Source organism: Ischnura elegans, chromosome 7 (assembly GCF_921293095.1).
Source record: "Ischnura elegans chromosome 7, ioIscEleg1.1, whole genome shotgun sequence".
Lineage (NCBI taxonomy): Eukaryota > Metazoa > Arthropoda > Insecta > Odonata > Coenagrionidae > Ischnura > Ischnura elegans.
Window position 1 is genome coordinate 46,091,613 of NC_060252.1, and position 27,895 is coordinate 46,119,507.

The window sequence follows — 27,895 nt, forward strand, 5'->3', positions numbered from 1 at the left end:
TTTCCATTGACATACCAGTATAATCATTGTGAAAAATAGCTTAATCTGATATTTGTACTAAAATGACCATAACCTCATACACTTATGAGATTCACTAAGCATTCAACTATTTCCCTGAGTAACATCAAAATACAACTGGAGAACTAAGAACGGCATAAGTCAGAGCTTCAACGAACTAAGAAACAGCATATATCTCATATCACCAACAACGTGAATTGAAATTCCCATCACTTTCGATTATATAAAATATGACTTGAATCCTAACGAAATTAAAAATGTTCCGTACTGTTTGAGAACACCAATGCAAGAGCTGGAAGACTAATTTTTTCTTCACAGATTATCGGTTCTTAAATCGTCAGCTCATAGAAAGAAAATCGAATTTCAAACGCTAAGAGAACAGAACTAAGGTAAAGACGGTCTGAGGAAACGGAAACTTAACGCAAAGCAAAGAATAAGCTATTTATCACTTTTTATGGTTTATTGACAAAACAAATACATACACTGTATTTAACGGTACGATTTCTGGTACCTAGCACGAGCACCTGGACCACCGAACTTCTTAGGCTCGCACCGCCTTGGATCTGCAACTAGCAGTGTTCTGTCGTATTGAATTAAAATGTCCTTGATTTCCTTCTTCGATGCCTCGTCAACATCTGCGGAAAAGAAGGGATAGCGTAAGGAAAAGCAGTTACATTGAAACTACGTTTGGTGTTCAAACTATACTTACATTTCTGGTAGTAAGAAACCAATGCCTTTGAAATAGCCTGCCTGATGGCATATATTTGGGCTACGTGACCACCACCATTAACTCGCACCCTAATATCGACTCCAGCGAAGCGTTCCTGTAACAGAAACTTATGTTAATAACGTCACAATACGCGAGTACATGCCGACCACCGATGTATGTAATCAGTTACACGAGGGTATATCATCCAAATTCATATTCGGGATAATTTGACTCATCACTGTTACGAACTATGTGTAATTACCATCGATATTACTCACCTTTCCAAGAAGAAGGATGGGTTCCTGTAACTTATACTGAAGAACACGGGGTTCTATCATTTCCAAGGGACGACCATTAACTTTCAACACGCCATTTCCTCTTTTACAGTAAGCAACCGCTGTGGCGGTTTTCTAAAATTGCAATGGATAGAGCAAAATGTTAACACGACGAACTTAACAAACATAAATATCCACACATGCATACATGTCAACGGGCGCCGAACACACTTCGCCATGTGGTTTATAAACGCGTTTCACAAGAAAAAACTTACCTTCCTACCGAAGACCTGGACGGCCTGAATAGGCTCCTTTGGTGTCTGAAATTAATAAAATGAGCAATAGAGACAAAAATGAATTACAAAAGCTACCGTTAAAAACATTCATTTCTCAAAGATTTCAATGCTCACCTTACTCATTTTGCCAAGTCGCTGAAGAGGTACAGGAAACTTGCTAACCGGAAGAGCAGATGGGTAGTCAAAACACGATCATCAGTTTTTAGTAATTTATTTATAAAATTTTTAAAAGAATAATTTAGCCAAATATTAACCTCTAATATTAATTAAAGTTTATTTTTATAGTGATTTATTTTGAAAATGCATTATGGAAACAATAAAGCTATGAAATGACCAGTAATAGCTAACACCCAATGACAACGCTGGAAAATCTCAAGAGAATGGCGCGAGTTTTAGGTGGTTAACTTTCGTGACTACATCCTTTGATAGAATTTCCTAGTTAATTGGCAATAAATTCGGGTACATAAATTCTACCTCACTGCAACGATGAGTAGAAAAAAAGTGTGTACTAAAGTTGCTTTTGTTTAGATAAACATCTGATATCCTTTTAGTTAAGTTGAATTGTTCCGTTTCGTTAAAATGGAAAATCATGCCGGTTTGGTGGCGGCACAATGCCAGTAAAAGTAACAACAAGTCCCCTCAACAAATATTGGTAAATACATAATGCTTAACTATGTTCGGAGATCATTGCTCTTGTATTTGTTTACCATCTGGATAACATCCATTCCGAAGAATCCTGAAACATTTGTACTGCTGATGACTGAATGTTGTTTCATTTTACAGTGGAAAGGACTTTTTTTCGTGGCCATCTCGACCTTCACCCGAAAGTTTTTACTTCAATTTTTACCTAGGAGTCGGCAATCTTACAGAAGCCTATCTTTGTCGCGGGTATGTGGTAAGTATATTTAGCATTCTTGTTTAATGGGAATGTGAACACTTCTTCATGATAAAAAGTTTTGAATGATTAAAGATGACTGCAGGGATGCTGTCATGAGCTGTTCAGCATTGTTTGAGTGGCATTAGCTGCAGCAGGAGGGGAGGGACCTCATTGAAAACGACCAGTGTGCCGGCACCAGTCAACTTCAAGGACTAAAGAATGTGGCCAAATAGGGTAGTTTCCTTCATCAAAGAAAACGAAAGGCATTGATTGCGATTTTTTACCCACCATTAGTGTATTCATAATATGCAAATTATTTGGTTTTAGAAATCCCATTTCAGGTGAATATGTTAATGGCCAATTTTAACCTCATTTGAAAAAGGCCAGATTGGCACCCACGCTATGCCACTCCACGTGGCGTCACAGGGACCTAGATGCTATACGAGTAGTCAGGAGTTTTACATCATCTGAGACTACTAATGCATGCATGAGGCACAGAGCTCTGGGAAACATCACTTAATAATCGCCTATTAGAATTGCCTAAGGTCGGAAAGTTTCCTTCGTTTGATAGGGTATTAATAATCCTCATTTAAGCCAAGCGCTACCTGCTAGCAGCCTGCATCACAGCGGTGCTCATATCCTCGCACCAAGGTGGCCTCACACGGTGGCAGCTGGAACCAGAATGACGTCATATGGGCTTTTCCCAGCATTCATACTTAGCCGTCGCGTTTTCGTACCCTTGAAAATTTTCAAAAGCATTAAATACGTACTCTAGGAGTTATAATATTTCGATTTAGTCTATAAAAAAATAATAGGAAACCACCCTGTTAAAGTCATGGTGTGGTTCAGAGGAAGTTTGTAACCTCTGGATGGACTGTGAATGCAAGTTCTTACGTAGATGAGCTTGTCAGGTTGAGCAAAGGTGTCTTCTGCGTGCAACAACAATCGACGTTTGTTGGAGGCATCACCACTACAATATGCCGTGCCACACCGCCCAGCTGGTGAGGAAGTTTTTGGCCAAGCACAGGGTTACTACATAGCCTAACCCCATGCAGTCCGCATCCGGTACCATATATTAGACTTCTTCCTCTTTACTCAGTTCAAGCAAGACTTGAGGGTAACTGAAACAGATCCACAGATTACGTCTAAGGGGCTATAACAGCATCTCTGAGGGGGATACTGGAAAGCAAGTTTGATAAGGCATGCATGCTGTGGGAATCACTGTATATGTGTTGTGTTGAAGCACAAGGGTGATACTTCTAAGAATACTAATGTTTTTTTTCTGATCGATTCGATAAAAAAATTAGAATGAATTCAGTCCTTCTGATTTTTGATCCTACCCTTTGGTGGCTGTTATTAGGGATTTAGGAAAGGTAAAGTCAACTCCAGATCATGTGCAGTGATGAGGACCCTAGCAGGTAAGAACTTAAGTTTTTTCCTGCTGGTCCTTTTACTTCTTAAGGACTTAATTTAACTTGGAAGTGTTACCTTACATAATATATTTTGAAAATGCATTTGATGGAGGTAGCTGAGTTGTGTTGCAATACATTCATAATTTTGCATAGCTATCCTATATTGTTCCGTAGTTTGGACTGTTTGCAAATAACTGTAAATGGTGAAATAAAGAGATACTTTACATTATGATCAATGACGCTATTTCAGTGACAGTTAACCCCTTCCACTTAAATTTATTTTGTGAATATTGTGCTCCTATCCTCCATTAATTTTTTCTGTGGTCCTTTTTATATGAAATGGCAGGTAATGAAATGATATTTTGTATTTGCAGTCAATGTAGAACAGTGAAATAAAAAGTGATCATAATTTTATTTTATTCACAAACTAATCTTCTTCCTGTAAGAACATGGAGAACACAGCTCTTGCTACTCTAATAAAATCATTTTATTCCTTTCAATGTATCATATTTCATGAAATATGAGTCCTTTATGCAAGATGTTTAGTTAAACTTTCAAAACATTGACATTGTTCCTCTAAATGGTAATAAAATTATGAAAATCTGATGACGAGCTACACACGTCATTTTGCGATTTGGCATCGTAAGTTCATGACAAGTTCAGTGCAAGCAGTTAATACCTCAAAGTCTCTTTGAGAAGAAATGGTAGTGCATAGAGATTTGGTAATTGCAGTGTTTTGAGAAGTCGGTTTTGAGGAGCACAATATTCAAATCAGGGTGGCCGTTCTTCTGAGGAACTTGAAAAGTCTGGAAATTTCCTTGTCTAGAAAGTCATGGAAAGTCGAGAGAAGTCATCATTATTGTAAAACTCTAGTAGTGATTTTCCTTACCATCTTATTATACATATATGTATATATAGTAATATTATTTACATTTTAACATATATACTGTGCTAAGCTCCTAGCACTTTAAACATTCATGTATATCCATTACATATTGAGTCCTCTCTGGCTATTAACACATTCAATGCGGATGATATTTTCACCGAAACCTCCAGTGACGGATGGGTGATTTTCCTTCATAACTGTGGTCTTGGAAGTAATACAACAGAATTTGCAATTTTTTTTGTTTCTAATTCAAGCAATTTGTAAAAAACCCTAATGACATACATGTATGCCACCTGTCACCAGTAATTGACAAGTCACGCAACCCGCATTACACACATGCCATTTTCCTTGTATGAAGGAGTGAACTTTTCATATTTCCGTTTATAATACTTCTTCTACCATTGATTCCTAAGGTTAATGACGGAAATATCTTGGAATTAGTCTTTACGTGTATTTTTTTTGTTTCAACGGCCGTAGATTTAATTTTTTCAAGTCACAGAAGTAGAACACACAATGAACGGCAAGAAAAATATAAATTTATGGGATAAACATTTTTTTAAATCTATACCTCAGAGTTATTGCAAAATTGAAACATTTCAATAAAAATTCTCACAAATGTTTATGATATATTTGAAAGCAAGGCCTTAGATAGTGCCCTGGTTGACCTTCACATTCTGGGCAAATTGCAGTCACTGTCCTACGGATGCCTTCACGGTTAGCGGAGAAATGAAGAGCCTGCATCATTCCTAAAAACCTATCACGGCACATTTTCTCCCGAATATCGGTACTCACACTAATTCTGACCTCCAATCGTTAGAGATCGTGTTAACCCTAATTGCGCCCATGTGGAGAAGAAGGCCCAGCCAAGTTTCCAGTTCTCCCTGTCCAACAGCTTCCAATCCATTATGCCCTTAGTGAAGGCCCTTAGTGAAGGCCCTTGGTGAAGGATTTCGGAGGAAAATGCTTTCTGCATTTTTCAACGTCTATGAGAGGATTAATTTCAAAGAAAATATCATTTGCAAGTTGAAATAATCTCTGGGAGTGCCGCTGGTAGGGAGGGACTCCAACCTTGAGCCTTAAAAATTATCCAGCAAAATAGTACTATTAGTGTAATGGAGTATTGCATATGTGATTAATATGTTAGTTTTTATGAAAATTAAGACTATATATGTAACTAACACTAGAATGTATTAATGACCTACAAAATGAAAACACCATAATGATCAGAGGACAAGTAATTGATGCGGAGCAATGACTGAGAAAATATGATGTAAAATTAGGAAAACAACCCAAATTATGTAAAAAACGTAATTTGCAATAATTATTTTAAAATTATTAATAAAGTACGACCTTATGGACCCCATGGAAACATTTTGGAATAAAATAGTAAGTTTTGAGACGGGAATACACGTTATTAACAAAAACTAAGTCTGATAATAATTTTTGTGGTTGCACATATGATATGAATAAATTAAAAAATAAGATAAAAATACTATTTCAAGGGAATAAATAATGGTTAAATGCCGTAATGCTTAAAATACCTCTGAGTCTATTTTTTTCCGCAATTTCGTTTACAAAGCTAAGGAAACAAATAAACGAGTAAAAAAATACAGACCAATACTGTAAATAATGTAGTGCAGTGTTGCATACGCCATTAATATGTTATTTTTTTATGACAAGGAAGAAAATCTGCAACTAACCCAACACATATGAATAACTCAGAAAATGAAATAAAATCGAAATGAATAGAGGATTGGTAATTGACCTAGGGAAACGAATGAGAAAATATGCCGTAAAAGTAGAAAAAAGACCGAAAAAAAAATCACCCAAGACAAACGTAATTTGCATTAATAAAAAATGTTCCTAGCAAAAGAAATTCAAATATAACATCATTAACTGAAGCACCGCACTAAGATAATTTTTTTATAATGTAGTGAGTATGAAACGGGGATAAATATCTTTAATAAAAAAGTTAGTCTAATCATAATTTTTGTGATAGCGCATAAAATATGAATAAATTAAAAATGAAGGTAAAAAAACAAATTAAAAAAAAATAATCCATATGTAAGACATGATTATGATATTTACGATAAGAATGATGAAAAAGAGACAATGAAAATGAAAAGAAAAATCTCAACCAGCCAAATTGTTCCAAAAACAGCAGTAAAGTAAACAAAAAAACACTAAAAATGAAGGAACACGTAGAACTAGAAACGGACACTTCCGCAATGGTGTAAGGTCAATCTCGAACTGCGGGAGGGTGAAAAAGTAACGCTAGGCGCGCTCGGAGCACCCTAGTGACCAGCGGAAAAACGTACTCCCAAAGACATACATTTATGTCATCCGCCTGAGTGGAAAAGCCCTCATGACATATATATATGTCATCCGCACTGAATGTGTTAACAACCTGGACAGTCCCAGGCAGTGGTGGATCTATGGGGGGGGGGGGGGGGGGGGGCTAAGGGGGCTGTAGCTCCCCTTGGACATCTAATTTACACTAGATAGAATGGTAATTTTTGTTTGGATCCGCAATACTTCAGGGAGTTTACCCTATACTTAGCCCCCCCTTGTCCCCATCCTGGATCCCCTACTGGTCCCAGGCATCTGTGTCCTCAGTGATAGAAAATTCTCAATAGAAGAAATGAAAATACATTAGGGAAGCAGAACTGGTGGTTCTTTCACGTAACAATGAGACTGTGTATCTAAGTATGTAATGGTCATAGGATTATAGAGGGTGGTGGGGAGGAAAGTCAATGAAGGGTAGCTTTAGAATTAGAAAATGAAATTAATTATCCTGGGACAAGTGTGTCCCTTAGGAACATACATGATCATAAACATTTTAGAGCCAAAATATTACGTACAATGTGTAGGTTTACATGAAACATCGATAATACAGAATGCAACATAATGCTTGACCAAATATGTATAACAAAATGTTTATCAGTAAGGCAAATGAATGAATACACACATAAATGAATGATTTTATTAACTGTAGAACAATATTCTGTTCACTTACAATATTTAATTCACGTGTAGCAATATTTCATTGTACACATTTCTGTTTGAATTGACTTGTATTTCTACCTTTTTATACATTGTCCCACAATTGATTCCATGCTATGCAAGAGGTGACATGGGAAGACTTAACATAGACAGATGTTCGATAGTGTGGTATGTATAGGTAAAGTTATTTCATGTGACGTGTTGGACATTTATTTGTTCAAGCGTTTTATTGTACATTTTGGTGTTAATATGTGGGAAGTTCTGTTGTCAGTAACTTGTATATGAATGTTGTCTTACTAAGTAAGCACCTGCTTTGTATTTTTAACCATATTAGTTTTTCAAAGTATGGTGTCACATGTTCATAATATGTGATGTCAAAAATATACCTTTTGCAGGAGTTCTGAATCCTCTGGAGTTTCATATTAGTTCATTTGTAAGGTCAGAATATACCACAGAGCAATAGTCTATATGTGGGCCGGCCCACATATAGACTATTGCTCTGTGGTATATTCTGACCTTACAAATGAACTAATACAACGAGAGTATCAACTAATTTTTGGCGAAGAAGGACTGAGATAAGGTGTCTAAATAGTTTTAACTGATATAGAGTCTAAAAGATCCTATGTGAAATAGATTTTATATATTCATACCATGATAAGGTTTTATTTAGTGTTACTCCTAAGTTAGTTACACTATCAGAATAATCAATTTGTCAGTGGGGCGTGAACATCAAGCATCTTTGTTACTTTTTTGTTGAAAATCTCAACTTTGGAACTTTGGAATTAACACAATAAGAATTAAAAAACTCAGTCCAGTTCAGTATTGGGAAATCTTCTCGGAGCTTACAGTGATCTCTGTGACCTATATCTTGTGAACTCAACTCTATAGATATCTAAACATTCAACTTAAACTAGCACTTGATGTAAGAAATCATGTTTAGAAAGAAATGAGATTGGATGCTGGCCATATTCTAAGACTTCATCAATATCATCCACAATAAGCAGATCGATGAAAGTACTTTTTGCTACATTATGAGTAAGTTTGAATTGTAACAGCGAAAGCTCACAGAAAAAAATTAGATCATTCAAATAAGCATAATCGTATGGTTTATTTAGCATATCACAGTTGAAATCACTACACGACATAACATTTGTGTATAATGGTAAAAAGGTCAGCCAACAGGTCTCGAACCCTTCACTCAGGTAACCAGATTTCAGGGGGAGATAAACCACCCCTAGTAGCACTTTTCCGTACTTGCTCACCAGTGCTGCAAACATGCACCTATTCAGGTTTGAATTGAGCACCTGTGAGGGCATTTAAGATTCGATACGTGAGGGAGTTCAGGGCGTAGACAGAGACACCACCACCCACTCTTCCAATCCTGTCATTACGAATCAATGCATATCCATCCAATTCAACTGCAAGTGAGCATATTTTAGTATTCAAACATGTCTCTGAGACAGCAATTAACACGTTGCATACCGGGGTATTTAAATTCCTAGGAATGCCGAAATTGGAAATATGTGCCTATTTGGTTTAAACGTGGTTAAAAAGCTAATGTTTAGAATATAACTTTACCCAATCAAACGTTATGATGCATCAATTCATTATGAATTATGAACAACAACTGAAAACATACTAACGGATACGTATTGTACGCTTTAAAATTGTTTAGGTTGATGCGCCTAAATGACGAGAATCTTCGTCATCCGTCCGGATCGTTCGGGAAAAAAATGACGAGAATTCTCACCATCCGTACGGAACGTGTTAAGTGGTATAGCTTATTTGAAAAATGCTCTCTAAATTCATCAATATGGCAGAACGGTGACTGAGCATTCATGTGGCAGGCCTTCATCAATTCATTTTGGTCACCACTCATTTTGAGAATATTGAGAGATCCTCAGGGCAAGTAATTGTTAAGAGTTCTTCCTCCTCACCTTTGCAAACATAAATTCTGCCATTTACTATCCATAGGAATTTAAATTTACCTGCTCTCTTTAGCTCCCTTGCTTGTGCACATAGTTTCCTAGAGAATGGGATGCGAGACTTGTTGGCATAAATACGGCTGCTATGTTCTTTAGAAAACTCAAGATCCATTGTTTTGAAATTCCACTTTACTCTCCTACCATTCACCAGGTCTTTTGCTATACATTGTTTTAAAAAGCGTACAATTACTGTGGGAGGCTGTAAGGTGCCATTACGTGATGTAATAGCATAAACATAATCAATATCTAAACAGTTCAATGTGATGCCAAGTGCCACCCCGATTTGACAAAAAGGGCTGTAAGTGATTCACTGTTTGTTCGAGAGCACCATGGATCTCCATCCCTTTTCTTAGTGAGTCTTGCTTAAGCTGGTCAAGATAGTATTTAAGCTGACTCATTTGCAAGTTAGCATGAACAGTATCACATTAAATTATCATATGCTCATTTATAGCTTGTATGCCAGCATGTAGTTCAGTAACTGCCTTGGTATTTTCCTCAATAGGGTGGTTTCCTATTATGTATTTTTAATTGCCTAAATCGAAAGATTATTACTCCTGGAGTACGTATTTCACGCTTTTAGATTTTTAAATGACAATATCTATTTTTCGCGATTAAATGAAAAGTGAAAATTTTCAAGCGTGCGAAAATGCGAAGCGTAAGTAGGAATGATGGGAAAAAGTCCGTGCAACGCATTTCTGGTTCCCCCTCCCGCCTTGTGAGGTGACCTTGATCGAGGCTCTGAGCGCTGATGGGACGCAGGATGCTAGCGGGTAGCTGAGTACCTTACTGGCTGGTAGTGCTTGGCTTAAAAAAGGTTTATTAATACCTTATCAAACGAAGAAAACTTTCCGACCTAAGCCAGTTTTAATAGGTGATTATTAAGACATGTTTCCCTGAGCTCTGAGCCTCATGCATGCATTGGTAACCTCAGACGATGTATAACTCCAATCCTCTCGTGTAGAAACTAGGTCCCTGTGACGTCACGTGGAGTGGAATCGCATGAGCGCCAATCTGGCCTTTTTCAAGTGAGGATAAAATTTGACCCTTGCCATTCGTCAAAACCGGTATTTCAAAAACCAAATAATTTGTGTTTTATGAATACACTAATGGTGGGTTACGAATCGCAATCAATGCCTTTCGTTTTCTTTGATGAAGGAAACTTCCCTATTGACTCCTTCCACCTTAAAAGAGTTTTCTTTGCCTCGCCTTGTTTGTCATGGATAGCCTTCATCCTTGCCAACAGCTCCCTCAGTAGAGACTTGGTTTCCCCACTAGCTTTGGGTCTCTGGTTTTTAGGAAGCTGCTCTCACAGGGGTGTCATCCACTTGGGAAGATCTCACACATGGGCGTACCTAGTGAGGGGCAAAATAATTTAAAAACTAATAAAGAACTGTTAGTTTCCTTAAAATGTTGATTACATTCACCTTTTCCATGCTTAAATCTTACCTACAACTTGAACAACCATGGCTTGCCACCATCTAGTTTTGATCCTGGGTATGCCCTTGATCTCACATTGGCAGTACAGAAAATGCAGTGCCAGGACCTTTGTTGTTCTTCATGAACATTTAACTCCACCTTTGTAACCTCAGCGCAGGTTTCGTGATACACTTCTTGACATTTACCAAATGAAATAAGTTTCCAGTGCTGTTTGATGGCAATGTCACATTTAGCACAGGTATACCAATTCAGCATTCCATGACGAGAGTGAGTTGCAGATATGTCCTTTCAGGATGAAAGCTAACTCAGAATTGTATCTTAACTGTGGTTTGAATCTGCATCCACTGCAGGGAAGCTGTGTAAGTTGTTCACACTATTCTGAAACTACTGAACCAGAGTAAAGTGGAAAAGGATGATATGGGAGCAAGCATATAAAAGTCATAAAGATGATATTCCAGCAGAGCTAATCAAATATGCAGGAGAAAAGGTCTTAACTGTATAAAACTATCTGCTATATGTACTCGACAGGAGATCTTTTGTCAATTGGTCATCGGTCAAAATTGGAAGGTATCCATATTATTCGTACTTAATCATTCTTTTGGGACAGAGAGGTTATAGCCAGACAGAGTGCTATGGAGGTTGAAGCACCGGCTGAAATGTGTGCAGTTTTGCTAATAGTCTTGCTTGCGACTGACAAAACACATTGTTATGCGCTTTTTGTGAAAGATTTTTCTTAATAAATATTTATTTTAAAATCTTGCAAAAAATCTCATTTTCACTAGTTTCAAGTGGTTTATGCACCTCGGGAATTTATCCACTTTGGGAATTTAATGGGGATGAATCACTTGTATGAGACTTAGCTCCCAACTAACTATCCCTAAATAAATTTCTGGGTATGTATCAGTTATAGAATGATGCAATTCGAAAGGATCGACTGTGAGTAATTATGAAGTCCTGAGGAAAGCAGATGAGAATCAAATCCTTATGAAAACATCAATAAGAAGACGGAACAATCTGCCATATCGTGAGGCACGATGGTCTGATAAAGATAAAGATCCAGGCTGAAGAGAATGGCAAGAACGTGAAAGGAAGGTGATAAAATATATGGAGCAGGTAGTCAATGATGTGAAAAAGAAGTAATATTCAAGTGTGAAAAGATTACCCAAGAGAAGAGTTTAGTTTAGAGCCGCGTCGGAAAAAATATTATGATTGTTGAACAGTGACGATGATAATGTGCTTGTTCTGTGGAGAATACCTAATGTTGAGTTTCAATCGGTGCTTCAATGTATGCGGGAGATTGATCCTGCGGTGGTGACTTCTCTGCAACACGTCTGCTCATCGTGACGGGGTGGCGGTCTTTAAATGGCACCTGTTGTAGTTTCAGGACTCCCGCGAGACAGCGCTGGCACCGCCTCTCCTGGCGTGGGAGGCCGGAGTGTCTGCTCCTCCATGACGATCAGTTCGCGTTCGCCACTCGAGGCTTGAGGGGCTTTCAGTTCTGAGGCAGTCCAAAGGGAAACAGTCTCGCTAGTGTAAGATCACGTGGTCTGAGACCTGGCGCCGGTATCACGGCATAGGGCAACAGGTGATCCCGAGTTTTCTCCAGAGCCGAGAATTTGGATTATACCGCTCATCATTCTTTTGTGACCGGCGCAAGCGCTCCTACCTAGCTAATTAAAGCTGTGAATTAGTGATATTTCCATCTATTTCCCTGAGTGGTGTGCGGAAATAATTTTATTATATCAATCGGGAATAGCGGTGAGGTGATGAGCGTTTGCGGTCCAAAATTTTCGGGAGACCGGCAGTGATTGTTCGCAATTACTCTTCCCTGGCATTCGGGCGGCCTCCCCTTAAGAATTTTTGGTGAATATTCCTCGCTGTAGAACAACTCAAATTTTCGAGGAAGAATTAGGAAATTGTTACGTTAAAATTTTGTTCTCCTGATTTTGTTTTTCATATAAATCGTTTTTGTATGGGATGTACGTTTTTATACGGCACATGACATTTTTAAGGTTTTCCTGACTCTGGATACTGATTAGTGGACTTAATCAGTGTCACGGATAAATTGACTGAAAATAAACATTTCTCTTCCAAACCTTACTTTCATGCCGGTGATTTCGACGGCTGTTATTCATTTTCTTCCATATACCCTCCCCCAGCTGTTATTTGCCATCAGAAGTTAGTGGCCCAGACTTATCGGAGGGGATTTGTTTACCGGAAGCCGGAAAAATCTCAGCCGGAGAGTGTAAAGAGAGAAGAGGCGCTTATCACTTATACGTCGAAGAACTACCCCATCCCGTTGGAGCGGCGCGGAGGCCTTCTTTTCCTCGGGTGCTGCCGATGCATGGAGCCGGCTAAGGTGAGCGGTCAATTGACGACCTTCATCTTCTTTTTACTGCTGTTAATGAGAAATCAGGGTGGCCGCTTTTTAGGAAAACCTGGAAAATCTGGAAATTTCATTTTGTCTGAAGAGTCTTAGAATACCAGGCACAATGACGAAAATATATATTTGCTCTGACTGTGAGTACTAATTGTAAGAGGAGGTTTTCTTTCCGCATCCCCACGCCGCCTGGGTATATATTCGGTTGTTTAATATATCCTTGAATATGTAAAATTACTTTTTATACCTGGAACTGACTAAAATTTTAAGGTTATTATTTCACTGCTACCAATCCTTTTTATCTCCCGTAAAGACGGATTTCCCTGGACATACATAAGATCGAATAGCCAAGAAAGTCTAAAAATAGCCAGATAATTTGAGTAAGATACTTGAGTGGCAACCCTGGAAATTTAAATAAACAAACTTAATAACATTTCACGGAGGATTTGAGGAGGGAGAAAAGGGGGTGGGGGTGGAAATGAACTTTTCCAGAGAAAATGAGGAATGTTTTCCGTCACAAATGGCAGATAGTTTTTATGTCGTTTCTACTTGGTTTTTGACTTTCGGAATCGAAGGCCGTTGAAGATGCGCAGAAAACTATTAATTAATCAAGGATAACATTTAGTCCATTTAATCAACGAGCGGGAGGAGGGGGGTCGAGGATGTTTGGATGGTACAGTTCAGGTGTACCCCCTCCATGTGAACCCCTCCCTCATCCGAAATGCATTACTTCCTCAAAGGATACATCCTCGGCAAATTTTCTGGCCGTATCCTTGCATTTTATCAATGGAAGTTTTAAGATAGCTGTTTCTTTTTATAACAACATTAAATAAGGGACCCACATTCATAGGCACATTTTTAATATTGGGAGTGAGACATTACATAAAGGAAATTGTAAGGATTTTACACGTAGATGCTCCCTCGAGAATGACTAATGAGAGGAAGCCTTGGTCGTTGTCGTTAAATTTCTGTTAAGCGTTATGAAGTTGGTTTATTTCAATTTCACATTAACAGGTAGATTCGTAATTTTATTTTGGCCTCTATCAAGTCTATTTAATCAATGATATTTTGGTCAGAGCCATGTGACTCCCCACCTCTAATTGGATAATAAATTATGATAAGTATTAGAATAAATTTGGAAATTGTAAACCCGGGTGGTTGGAAAAAGGATTATGTCGCTGGCATTATTGGGCTCCTTACGAAAGACGCCTCAAAGTACTGAAGTTAGTATTAAATAAACTCTAAATAAAATATTTTTATGCCAGGTCTTTGATTTTATACCTTTATTATGACATTAGTAAAGAGAGAACTGCATTAATAGCAAATTTGTAGTAATGGAAGTGACACATTTCTGTATGGGAGTCGCCAGTATTTGATCCCCTGCGTCGAAAGACTAAGATAACCTCTACGCTAATCCGTCCGCGATTGGTGGAAATTGATGGGCTCCCATCTAAAAGGTGTTTTTTTTTAATTTCATAATTGAATATTTTGGCGGGTGAGGTTAAAAATTGTGCGGCGTTGTCGTATTGATGCAGGTCTGCCAAACTACAATTTCCTGGACTTCAACCGTAGATGGTAGCATTTAAATTATTCGAGCGATATGGTATTTGGAAACCGCCTTACAAATGCCGTATTTTAAATAAATGCTAAAGTGCATTGAATTTATTACAGCGAAATGTCGTTTTCTCTTTCCGGAGTTCTAAGACGTGTTCTTTGTACTAACCAGTCATTTTTCAAAATTTAACAGCCGAGCAATTCTTATCGCCTCTTACCAGAGTATTTTTCCCTTTCTTGAGTTATGTAAAAGTGAAATCGAAGTGTTTAATCAGAATTTTTCTCGATAATCATCAGATACCCCGAAATGTTTGAACGTCTACGTAATACCCTGCGGGCCACCTCTAGGGTGTTTGGGAAGCTTTTGAGTCTACTCTCCCTAGAAAAATTGGCCTGATAATAATCATGCATCATAATGCGTATTCACTTCTTACTAAATAATATAGTAATTGATTGAGTTCTCTTAACGTCATCTTCTCGTGAATTTCACTCAGAATTTTTATCTGCATGTAGGTATTATAATTTATTTTGCTAAAAAATGTTCGTTTTTTAACTCATTACGCGATTTCACCTGACCTCGCATCTCCCCTAATTTAGTGATGCCTGCGATCCTTATCTAACTAATTTATGCCTCTAAGCCGTTTGTAACGCTTAGCTACATGTTTAGGGGTTTTAAACGATTTTGGAAACTTGTTTATGCTCGAAAGAAGTTTATTGTTTCGCGAGACTTGACTGTGGACGATCTGCTAAGGAAACATTATTTTCAAAAGTCCTCCCGAAACACGATATTTCATATTGATGGCGTTTGCGACCCACGCGTGGGGCATGGTGCAAATAGCGACGAGCTCTGGAGTAAAATCTTATTGAGGGGGAAGCGGTGAAATATGTCGCCAGCGTACCGGAGAAGGGATGGTTCTCGGCAGGGAAATCTCGTGGAGTTTTCTTTAAGAGAGCACGGTGTTCCACCCGAGAATATTGTTCGTTCCGTCCCATGTGGGAAGGCACCCTGCTGGGAAGTTGACCGTTCTCTATGGCCCGTGCGACATTACGTGAAGCCATTGCGACAGGCGCGTCACGCTCCGAAATTAATACTCCGGCTCCGTGAGGACCAAAACTTAGCGGTCGTGCTGTTCGATCTCTTCCCTTTAATTCCTCGCAGAAAAACCGTCGCTGAAACCCGTTTTCTTGTGAGATACTCTAATAACTTCTGACGTTATGTCTTTATCCTCGTGAGAAAGAAGCGAAGATTTGTATGGGAAGTTTCAAAGTTGAGTTCATGAGTGTGCTTACGTGGGTGTACCCCCTGTGGGAAAGGAAAAGTGAAATATCCAACTTTTCATTCAATTGGGACTCATGGAATTATGTGAAGTTCGTACGGCCCTGTCGTTTTCAGAGAGATTGGTCCTCCTCTCTCCTTGTAAGACGTTATGTTATTTATTGCATTAGGTTTTATGTGCAGAAATAATTTCTGGAATTCATATGATGAATTAACTTTTGCTCGTTTATATGTCATCCATTTTGCAAATGGAGGAAAGAACTATGAACTTTTTTTAATATGGGTGTGTGTTCAAGCGCGTCTACTAGTTGTTAATTTACTTAAGGAATTGACATTTGTATATGAACTTAACTTTACCGAGTAATCATGGTTAGGTTGATTTTTATTTAAAAAAAACTTATGACCATGGAATTAGCTTAAAGTTTTTTCATGCGGTTTTTAATTAGTTACTGAGTAATGGATATAACGGGCATGAATAATGATGGTCCGTATAATTTTCATTTATAGGTATATATTTTACTTAGAATGTATTCCTCGGCATATGGGTACCAACTGTAATTGATTTGATTTTATTGAATAAATATGCCAGTGAGTATCAGAGGTATATGTCACATTTCCTTATCAGAAGCACCCATCGGTTTTGATCGCTTTCGTCGGGTTGTACAATAAATAAAAACGCGGGATTGTGAAATTCAATATATCAGTTAAACCAATGAGAAAAATTAAAATTTCCACCCTAATTTTATTCTATTTTAATGCCAATTTTTCTATGTAAATTATTCCTTAGTTTGGATTTAATTGTATTGCAGTGCATCTAATGGGTCGAGCTACTTATGGGTCGTATATCGCATTAATTTTCATCGCTGTACTAATCGCATGGCTGGAAGGATTAATATCAGGGTGTAATATCTCCGACATATCGCATGTCGTAGTCCATGAATCGTGAGATTTGCCCACCCCGCCTACCGCCGCCGCCGCCGTGGCTTTGGAGGTGCGCTGGGAGAAGTGGGAGTCGGAGGACAGGTGTGCCCCCATCCCCTCCTTCCCTAACTTGCATCCCCTCCCTTTGAGGCGTAATTTCGTGACTCACACACCTAGGACTTCTTGAAGGTGAGAGAAAGTAAGGTCACGGTAAAGCCTTGTGCATTGAATCTGTAGGATCAGCGGGGGGTTAATGTGCCATCGAGATCATTGCCTTCTGTCACCAAAATCGGAGTAGTTACACATCTTCGCTTGTACAATGGGGGTTTGGGGCCTCCACCAAAAATTTTGGGTTTTCAAGACTCACTTAAGGCGGTTTTATGTTAGTGTAATATCATCATCACTGGTCAACAATCCTAGGATTGGTTTGACGCAGCTCTCCACTCAGTTCTCCTATCAGCTAATCTTTTCACACCTACGTATTTCTTCTCTTTCACATCTCTCTTTACTTGTTCCATATATTTTGTTCGAAGTCTTCCTTTTCCATTCTTGCCTTCCACTTGTCCTTCGACGATTGTCTTCATCAGGCCATCATGTCTCAAGATGTGGCCTATAAGGTTGTTCCGTCTTCTTATTAAGGTTTTCATGAGACTTCTCTTCTCTCCTACCCTTCTGAGGACTTCCTCGTTACTAACTCGGTCGATCCATTTGATTTTCATCATTCTTCTGTAGCACCACATTTTAAAGGCCTCTATCCTTGCTTTCTCCGCTGCGGTCATTGTCCATGCCTCACTTCCGTATAGGAGCATACTCCAGATGTAGGTTCTTATAAATTGTTTCTTTACTTCCATATCATAATACAAAAAATAAATAATTCGAACATATTAATATGCACAAGTAGTAGATTGTTTTATTCAATTTTTTTATGAAAGGGTTCACGGAGGTCATTAAGAGCCTGAATCGAAATACCGGTAATATGGTGGGTTATAGTCTACTAAGGCTGTGAATTTCTCTCGGGCTTCCCACCGGGTTAGGCGCTCCATTTCTGCCGACGTTTCGATAAAATACTTTTTCATCGTCCTCAGGCCTTGTTGATGAAGTATTTCTCCGAAACGTTGGCAGAAATGAAGTCGTCGGGAAAGAGTCAATTACTTCTACAGCCCCTCATGTTTCTTCCTTCCTCAATGGATCCGCCTCTCCATGTCTTCATCTTCGTAATACCCCGAGAGCCACCTCTAGAATTTTTGGCAGGGGATGGCCAATAGGCCGGCCCTTATTTTTCAGAATTGAGAAAAGTTATGTTTTCCTACTCTGATCCAAATTCCAAAGAAACTGATCCAAATGAGGTTAGTATTCACGTGTTAAAATTTGGTTACTTTAAAGGAACGGCCAAAGGGCCCTAAGTACTGAGGACCTTCAATTTAGTTTTTTGGGGAAGAACAAGTATCTATATGTATCTATATAGTACTATCAAAGTATAATACGTGAAAGTAAAGTCCTTTCTTTTGGACCGAATTTCTGTTTGTTTTTGACCTATCCCTAAGCGTTTATTAGATATTGTCCGTCGTAATGCGATCCACCTCCCAGGGCGGTATCCCATACCCTGGCGCCGCTGAGATGCAGTCCGCGCCACTTGTTAGAGACTTCCTCTCAACCCCCTTCCCGCACTCTGCAAATTTTTAAAAATTTATTTATTTCCCACTACCCTGTAAACAACACATAACGGCCTTTACAAAGGGGGCTTAAACATTAACAAAGCGCAACACAAACATCCATTCCCTGTTTAGGGATCACTTACCCAGGCGGGATTCGAACCCACGACCTATGGGTTGGTAGGCGAGGATATTACCCCACCACCATCGAGCTTTGCTCTTGATGGCAAGATCTAGCCTCTGAATAAATGTTATTATGTTAGAAAGGACTAAACATGACAACATTTCCAATAAAAAGTGATCAATTTATTTTAATTCAGATCCGAAAAAAATATGCAAGAATTTTAACACGGTCCCATTATCATTGCATTCGTTTTGTATTACGAGGTATCCTTGGTGGATCCCCCTCCCCAGAACAAAATACTGGATACGGCCTTGCTTTTGCCCCCCCAGAAAGAAATCCTGGATCCGCCCCTGCATATTTATAAACATAAAATACATTATCTCTGTATTTCTAATCTTCCACGGAAAAACCATATTTATAAATTGAAGTGTCTTTGCGCACGTTAGGGGTTGTGCTACGATGAAAATTTACGCTTAGTAATAAATTTTGAAAACTTTCTTCCTCCTCGTGACTGACTTAAAATCTTAAATTAGAATCTCACCCCTCTATTTGCACATTCATTTTCCTCTTGAGGACCCCCAATAATTTGCCAACTGTTCTTGTGGTCAGGATGTTCATCCCATTCTCGCGTGGGCACATCAAAGGATACAGTATATTTTCAATGTATTGAATAGCCTCCATCCTCTTCAGAGAATTTACTATCTATTAAAATGGAGTCTACTATGGCAACTGAAAATATCAGAGATTACTGTTTCATTGATTATCACCTGCAGTGGACTGCTTGACTCTCCTTTCCATATTCATTCAACCACAATACCTCTCACTCTGAATGAGATGCATTAAAAATGTCTAATTATTGGAAGAATCACCTGAAATTTGAAGCGATTCCTAATACTTCACTCTTATTTCACGCTACGTTTCTTCCCGCTGCAGCTTCTTCAGCAATTCCTGAGCAACTTTTCTACCTTTTTGATCATATTGATCTATTTCACCGATAACTGCATTTCGTACTCCTCTTTGATCGCGTTAGAATTTGACTTCATCATCCCAAGCACACTTATCCAAGAGATTAACGGCACTTTTTTCCTCGTGCATAAAAAGCTCAGTGGCTTTGCTCCTTACAGACGCAGTGTCGAACAAATCAATTTTTGATACGAAAGGCTTTCTTCTCTTCATCTCCATGGCAGTTCCCGTTCTCTTTTTATGCTGTCGCACGTTCCTCCATTATTTGTGTATTTTTCCTAACTTTTAAATCGCCTTTATTTCCGTATTCTCCTTTTGTTAAAAATGAAACACATTTCTGACGGTTTTTCTTGCACTAAGTCTAATAAATTTCAAACCCCTATTTCGAACCCGGCTGAAAAAAGCACACAGTACTTCTCTCACTGTAAGTAACTTTGAGCCAAGTATTTATTCACTTTATTTTCCAGTCATTTTAATAATCTGAATTTAGTATTGATGTAGTAATTAGCCTTTCCTTGTTGACCTAAACTTAAGCTGAACGTCACGAGTATCCATGATAAACTAGTTATTTCGCTACTAGGATATTTTGGCTATCTCGATGGCCCATTACCGAACTGAAAAATAACTTTGAGTTTTCAAGAAATGGGAGTACATCATTAGTACCATTACCTTCCTACTTTTTCCTCGCGGTGCAGATGACCTCAGCTGTCGGTCATCTCCTACACCTAATTCGTTTTTAGGTTTTCATGTATCTACTCCCTTTTTATGTTAGGGTTCGTATCTTCAACCACTACAGTTTATTAATTTTGAAGATAATAATTCGGTAAAACACATCGAAGACACTGATATTATTTAACATAGTCTGGATATTCTGTAAAATTGTTTGGATTTTTGGTTGATATTTGAGTAGCCACCCCATAGCCCTTTTATGTGAGCGCGCAAAGCCATGTTCTGTTTATTAACGGGAGGCAATAATTCTAGACTGGCATGGAAAAACCCTAGTTTAATTCGAGAGTGGGTACTTTGTTCGTTCTCAACAGAGTTGATTGGCTTCTTCTTGCATCTGTGTTTTTTTTCACCCTCGGCGCCAGAAATGCGTCCATGTCTAATAGTTACTCTCTCTCTTGGCTCTCGTAGCTTGACTTTCGAGTTGAATGGGCACTTATTTTTCTCCTGTGACTGATGCCTGCTCTGGTCCTTTCGCAACGAGCATTTTAAAACCGAATAAAGATCGCGGGCTCTTGATGGGTTCGTGATTTTTTCCAGCCATTAAACGAGCGAGTAGCGTCCCTCGAGTTGCGAGCAAGTGACTCAATTTTCATTCTTGCGCTCTTGTTGGTATTCTCTCTAGGAAATCTGTGCTCTTCGATCGAAGGCTTTGATTGCGGCGAGAGGCAAGGACGCTCCGCCGTAAAAATATGTGAGCGCTCGTAAAAACAGTTTAGAGACGTAGCTTAGACCCATGCCCCTTGCCGCCACCGTTCTCTTTCGAGCAACTTCGCAGAATTCTCTCCAAGGGGACTACTAAAACGAGGCCCTGGTGCCTCCCTCAGAAACATTATTTATTTATTTTGTTACTTTGGGCTGGGCGCTTTTTAATCGGATTTCAAAAATGTTCGCTGCGGGGCGAGGAGTGCAAAGCAAACAATTTATTATTAATATTTGCAATCACGAACAATATCATTGAAGAGTTATGAATTTGACAGGTTACGTCATCTCGAACATAAATTTAAATTTACAGCCCTAATTATGGCTTATATATCCGTGAAATTCGGTTAGCTCTGCCATAAGCGCGGCTTTTGTGAACTCATTCAAATGCGTAGTGGGTGACAACATATTCAGTGGCCTACTTGCCAACTCTCCATGAAAATAATCGTGATTCTCTCGAAAGCATTTCTCGTGAGATGAAATCTGTTTTATCCTTAGGTCTTCGCTGGCGGAGCGTAGCACTCCCGTTTTAACACCGAAACTGCAAGCGGACCATTACCTACTTTTCTTGTGTTGCGAGGTCTAGCGCTATGAAACCTATATTTAATTATATCTATTTCTGCTGGAGGCTTTCGCAGCGCTGGATTGCAGCCTCTCCATAGTTTTTGGGTTATCTGCGTCGAAGTTATTTTCAAGATGACGTTTAGTGGCCTATGCTGGCCGCATCTTTAGATCAGGTCCAATTATATATTTTTATTTTATACTCTCAATAACTTATTTTCTCATGCAAATATGCAGCTTAGTCCTCTCTTACGAGCAACATGTTAGGCGATCACAAGCATCAACGGCGGATGTAATGAAAGGCTACCCAGGCGGGATTCAGACCCGCTACTTCTGTTATGGCTGATGAGGACTTAACAACGCCACCACCGAGTCTGGTATTCTATAAACTTTTATTGTAATGGAAGCAAAGAGAATATGAAGCCACAATCACAATACCACAGATTTTTTAAAAATCCTTATAGGTGATTCATATTTTGCCATATTTTTCATGGGAATGATTTAATTCTTCTCTCTTAAACAGTTAATCCTCTATATTATTTCTACTGTATAGATACCTTTTTCTCAACTTATACGCAACCAAACTCTACAAATGAGGTACCAAAATGCACAGAATTTATCAGAGAACATGTGACGGCATATCTTACTTCCTAAATATTTGCTATTGTTTCCTAAAATTGGTTTTAAAAAATTAAAAAAAATAATCGATAAAAAAAAAATAATAATACATTCCGGCAAGATTGTACTCATCCCAACAATACAGTTAACGCCGTCGGATCCCACCATGCCTTTTAATTTGACTCGCAGACAATTTCCCATTAAGGTTTCCTATGCGATGACTATTAACAAGGCTCAGGGTCAGACTTTGCGAAGAGCTGGCTTATTCCTTCGAGACCCTGTATTCTCTCGTGGCCAACTTTATGTAGCATTCTCTAGGGTAAGATCTTTTCAAAATATTTTTGTAAATATTAAGGAAAACGCTAAACAAGTATTAGCAGAGGATAGTGTAATTACTTCCAATGTTGTGTTTAAAGAGGTCCTCTGGCCTCAATTTGTACATGAAAATTCCAATTAAATTTGTACATAAGACCCTGCCTTTTTTTTTTTTTAATTAGAAACGCGCCTATCCCTCTGTGGACCTGAATTGAAAAGAGCGGGGGAAGCCCGCTGGGAGCGGGCGCATCACGCTCGTGACAATTTGTTCTTCTTATCCTTTAATTTCCTATCTTTTACATATATCATTTTACTAACAGTTGCATCATTATTCATATAATGTAAGTCATATTTGCATGAGTATAATTCTCCATCTGAAGTTTTATGGCTGTGACTTCTTTTGATAATTTGCGACATTTTAAAAGAGTTACTTTCTAGGCTTTTCCATTCTCTATATCCCTCGAGGCACAAAGTAATAAGCTGTGTTAGTTTAGCTACTTTAAAAATATACAGGAATAAATATTTCCTCAAATGTAACGGGGCATCGTGACGATAGTTTTGTCATACCGAAGAAAGAAATGAGAAATAAGAAATTTATAAATACCGATTCTCCCAGAATTAAATTATTTCCTTGATAGAAAACGGTTTCCTTTTCTCTTTAGAGTTTCAAATTCTACTAATATATTTTTTAGACGGAAAATGTCTTCAAAGAGTCAGTTTTGGCAATTCAGAGTAGAATTTGTAACTGCTGGTAAAAAAGCGACCTTGTAGCTAGGGCTATTAATGCCGATGAAACTAGCCATAATTTTGAGTTTTAAATTGAGCAATTTTTACGATTCAGACCGAAATAGCGGCGCCATATTTTTCAGCAAGCTTGAAGTAAAAGATATTTTATTGGAATTTCCTTCTAAAAATAATACAAATCAATGTGCATAAAAAATAATTGAAGCTGTCGGACGATCATAATAAGGAATGGAGCCTCCACGTCGTTTCGCTGTGATCAAAAGACAGTCTTTCTCCTCGGCTCTTTTCTGAGAGCTCATTCCCTCAGGCTATTTGGAGTGTCTTGTTCCAAGCACCTTAATCTCAGAGAATGAATCGGATCGTTTGCCGATCCCAGGTTGGGACCAGTTGACCGGTTTCCATCAACCCTGATGGGTGTTTATTATATAAACGTGTATTCTATCTTATTATCATCGGCACTAAAGTGGTCTCAGGCCCATTCCGTGTTCGAATGTAACTCTTTTATGGCTGCTGCTGAGACTGTTAGAAACAAAACTTATTTATTTTCAGATGGTTGAAACGTGACAATTTAAATTAAGGCGTTTGAATTAAAATACTTCTTAAGTAATTATCCACAGCTTTAATTTCATGCGCGCCAAACCAGGTGTCGATGGGTGACCGTCATTTCCAAGGAGCAAAACGAGCAAAGTAATGTCTCAGTTGCTGCGGGGAAAAAATACTTCTGGGGTGAAGGATAGGGATTGAGGGTTTTGTATACGACACAAAACAAGCTTGCCAGGTACCGAAATGTCAACAGAAACCATGAACACAATCATGGTAAATGGCATTTCTTATATCTTCTTCAGGGCTATGAGTGATAATGGTTACAATAAATTGATGCATGAAGTCGTTAAAGAACGTGAAAATGTTTTTTTTTCACATTTGTATAGTAAAAATATGAAAAGTATTCAATTGTATCTACATAAACGAAAAAGAAGAGACAAGAATTTTGAAAAACATTATTTGCACAAATTTGTTTATTGTTTGTACTAAACTAGTACAACATCATAGTTACCATCATTTTGGATTTATTAAATAAAAATAAATTTTAATTAAATTGTCTGTTTCTTACATTTTATTGCAGCTATTTTGTTTTTAGAGATATGGATCATTCCTCTAAATAATCGATATTAAGTGTGTAAAATACTTCCACGCTAGTTCTCTGGTGTTAACCCGAGCGAGCACCACGTCATTCTTGACTGCAAGAACCCCCTCTCGGATCTCTTGCCATTCACTTACCTTTCCCTTGTTGATAGCCTTAACCCTCCCCTCTCCCTTCCGCTGGAATGCCCCATTCCAGTATTTCATGAAGGAAACTCCAATCTCTGCGTTCTCTTTTTCAAGCGAGCATCACTTTGCCACCCTCACTACGCTAATGGATTTTTTTACGCCGCTCATCATCTGTCGAAACCTCACTAAAAAGCATTCGCGCCATCTAATCTGCTGGCGGCTGAGCTCCTCGAGCTCAGAACATGAATCGCTTTTAATCCATCTGTTTCGAGCGGCGTAGAAAATTAAATAAAATATATCTAGCTTACATGGACGGCTGCTCACGCATTCGATAAATTCTTAGTTGTCTTGCTCCATTTGATATTTCATATCACGAAACGTATTCTCAAATGTTTTGTTCGAAGCTCTTCACATCCCTTTCATTTCTAACTGCTTCCTTCCCATGTTAAATCCTTACTGTATCAGACATCGTTATTAGATTACTGACTGCAATCTCTATCGTCATAGATTTTTACTTTTGCCTTGTTTTCAATTCGGTCAGCTTTTCGAGGCTACTCGATGGGTTGAATAAAACCCATTCGACTCGAGGTGGCATAAAGAAGAATGTTGAATTTATTATTTTTTTGCATTTTCATTGCCTTTATAAATAATTCGAACCATTAGTAACTATGACTGAATCCAATTAGGCCCTTGTTTGTAGTTTAGAATTCAAATTCTACTGACAAACATCTTCGTGCTAAAATCACTTATGGTACAGAGTGAAGGAGCGTTAAATGTACGCCGATCATGTACTTCGTATTTTTATTATTATCTTGGGTGAAGCTTGCTCTGACATATTTGTTGACACTTGTGGCAAGAAATTTTGCTATCATCCGATGTGGACCTTGTTTTAATTGAGGTAGACCAGATATGAACGATAAACATTTGAATAATTTGCAGTGGATCGTCAGTAGAATAACCCTAGCGAAGATGGCATTCCTGAAACAGAGAAGTCTCTTAAAAGCTGGGAATAAATGCGTTGATTTGAGGGCACAATTCAACTGGACTCACATTTGGGATGTCTTTATTGTAGTGAGGCATGGATCATGTCAGTATCGGAGAAATCAAGATCGTCAGCTTTCCAAATGTGGAAATAGAGAAGAATTTAGAATATCAAATTGAAATCGTGTTAGAAATGAGGAAATTCTAAGAAGATTAGGAAGGAAGAGAATTCTTTTGAAAACATTGGGTTGAAGACGGGGTAAATTAATCGAGTACATCGTTGGACACGATGGTCTGATGCAAGGGCAGGTGGAAGGTAAGACCGCCAGAGAAAGGCTTCACATGACATAAATAGAACAGATGATGAAGTATGTTTAGTAAAAGAACTATGTGATCGTCAAAAGATTACCTGATGAGAGAAATAAGTGGAGGTAGGTACTTCAGACGAATCTTAGGATTGATGACTGATGATGATGGAACACCCAAAAAAATAAATAAATTTGCCGCCATCCAATGGAGACACTGTTTTTTTCTGGTGTCTTACCGAATTGCATGCATTTATTTTGCGGTGTTTTGCGGTAAAAATCACCGCAAGAGCGTGTTTTATTTTTCATGCGAAAATGAAGGTCTCTCCTCCCACACGCCTTTGCGGAAACTGGCCGGGTTCCATGCGGACAGATCGGCCGCCGCCCGTGAGTGGGATGAGGGATTCTAATATAATTGCCGCTTCCCTGTGCGCCAGGGCAGTCGGAAAGTGGATATATCCTTTGGTTCTCCATCGGCCTCCGTCGGATGGCTTTTTAAGAGCAGGGGCGGATACCCAGGGGTTTTTCTCCGCGCTTCGCCGAACCCACTCCCGTTCATCACCGAGAGGCGGCGGCGGAATGTTTTGACTTTTTACCATTGCTCTTTTTGCCATCGCTCCTGCTTCGCTAGTTCCGTGGAACGAGACGGAATCCAAAAAGGAGGTACTGGAAGGATTCATCTTCAAGGCGAGGGCGCGCTTTTGAGGTTGGGTGATAATAAAAATATTGAAGGGAGTATATTACAATGAAGAATTCTCTAGTCGGCCTCTAGATCTGTTGTCAGCCACTGCGCATGTATAATGAATGGGTTTTGCCACTCTCGTAGTTGAAGGGGAGAGCGATCCTAATTACTTAGAGAAATAATCTAAAATTAGGCTTATTACGGAAATTTACATTCGTGATGCTATAATCTATCAAATTCACAAGTTTTCAACGCTAATCCATGTTATTTTAAATATTATATAGACAATATTGTGAATAACTTTATTGCTCCCATCTCATCTTCAGGGTTTCCGGTGACCGGGGAAACCGGGAGAATCGGGAATTATGCGTGAATTCTTCATGAATTTTTGCTCCAACCTGGAATTTCAAAATCTTTTATTTTAATTTCATTTCACAAATTTTGTCAGTTCAACACCCATTTTCTGGTTAAAATGCGCTTGCCGTAATTTGAAATACAGTAGCTTAGCACAATTTTATGAAAAAAATGTATTTATCTATCTAAGTCTTAAAATAACAACGAATGCCTTGAGTTACCAAGTGGGGCATTCATAAATTAAGTGTTAAATTTCCATTTGTTAAGGGCAAGTCTTTAAATTAGGAACATAAAATAATCCATAAATATAATATTACTCATTTAAAAGTATTGATAATTTTGGGTGTTTTAAAATTCTTATCGATCGCAGTAATCACGTGATATTAACCTGGATTTTGTAAAATTTCCTTGGAGAACCTGGAATTATTCATGAATTGTTTTGATTTGATTGGTTGGATATCCTGATCTGAGCGCTGCGGGCATGTTTGAAAACCGATTTAAATGCGCCCAAGGAAAAACCAAAATTGAGCTTCAACGGGACGGACTGGTGTCTCCTCTATGTAATCCCATTGGATAAGTATGAGTCGCGGCGTCTCGTCGGCTCAAGAGGCGTTATAAAGGGAAGTGCGTGAGGGCGGGGTGAGGATGGATGGACGTGGGTGACAAAAGATGGCGCGGGAGGCGTGTAATGAATACCCTCGATCTTTCCGATGCGAGGTGTATCCCTGGACCGAAAGGGGCTGCTTTGTTAGAAGTGTGGGAGGACGTCCGCTGGTTTGGTTTCCACCCTTCTAAAGGGAGGGGACTTCCTTCTAAAGCCCGCTCTCCGATATTCACTGCAATAATTGCTTCCTACCGACCAAATGTTTG

The 27,895-nt window shown here is 38.7% G+C and overlaps 2 protein-coding genes across 2 annotated transcripts in view; one reads left to right on the forward strand and one right to left on the reverse strand.

The window, feature by feature from the left end:
* Positions 1-463: 463 nt before the first annotated feature.
* On the reverse strand, positions 464-1,502 carry LOC124162680 (40S ribosomal protein S16). The gene is made up of 5 exons (XM_046539279.1): positions 1,413-1,502; positions 1,278-1,322; positions 1,006-1,137; positions 728-842; positions 464-653 (listed from the first exon to the last, which is right to left on the reverse strand). Exons 1-5 carry the CDS (start codon positions 1,419-1,421, stop codon positions 508-510), a joined length of 447 nt encoding a protein of 148 aa, XP_046395235.1. The 5' UTR covers positions 1,422-1,502; the 3' UTR covers positions 464-507.
* Positions 1,503-1,782: 280 nt separating this feature from the next.
* The window catches only part of LOC124162342 (protein inscuteable homolog), a 388,980-nt gene continuing 362,867 nt past the window's right edge, over positions 1,783-27,895 (forward strand). The window contains exons 1-3 of the mRNA XM_046538845.1: positions 1,783-1,950; positions 2,082-2,193; positions 13,058-13,257. The gene's annotated coding sequence lies outside the window, so the exon portion shown is untranslated. The remainder of the gene's footprint in view (positions 1,951-2,081; positions 2,194-13,057; positions 13,258-27,895) is intronic.

Coding starts and splice junctions, on each gene's coding strand:
- LOC124162680 (XM_046539279.1), bottom strand. Junction 843..1,005: donor CCATCCTTCTTCTTGGAAAG/GTGAGTAATATC, acceptor TTTCTGTTACAG/GAACGCTTCGCTGGAGTCGA. Junction 654..727: donor GGTTTCTTACTACCAGAAAT/GTAAGTATAGTT, acceptor TCTTTTCCGCAG/ATGTTGACGAGGCATCGAAG.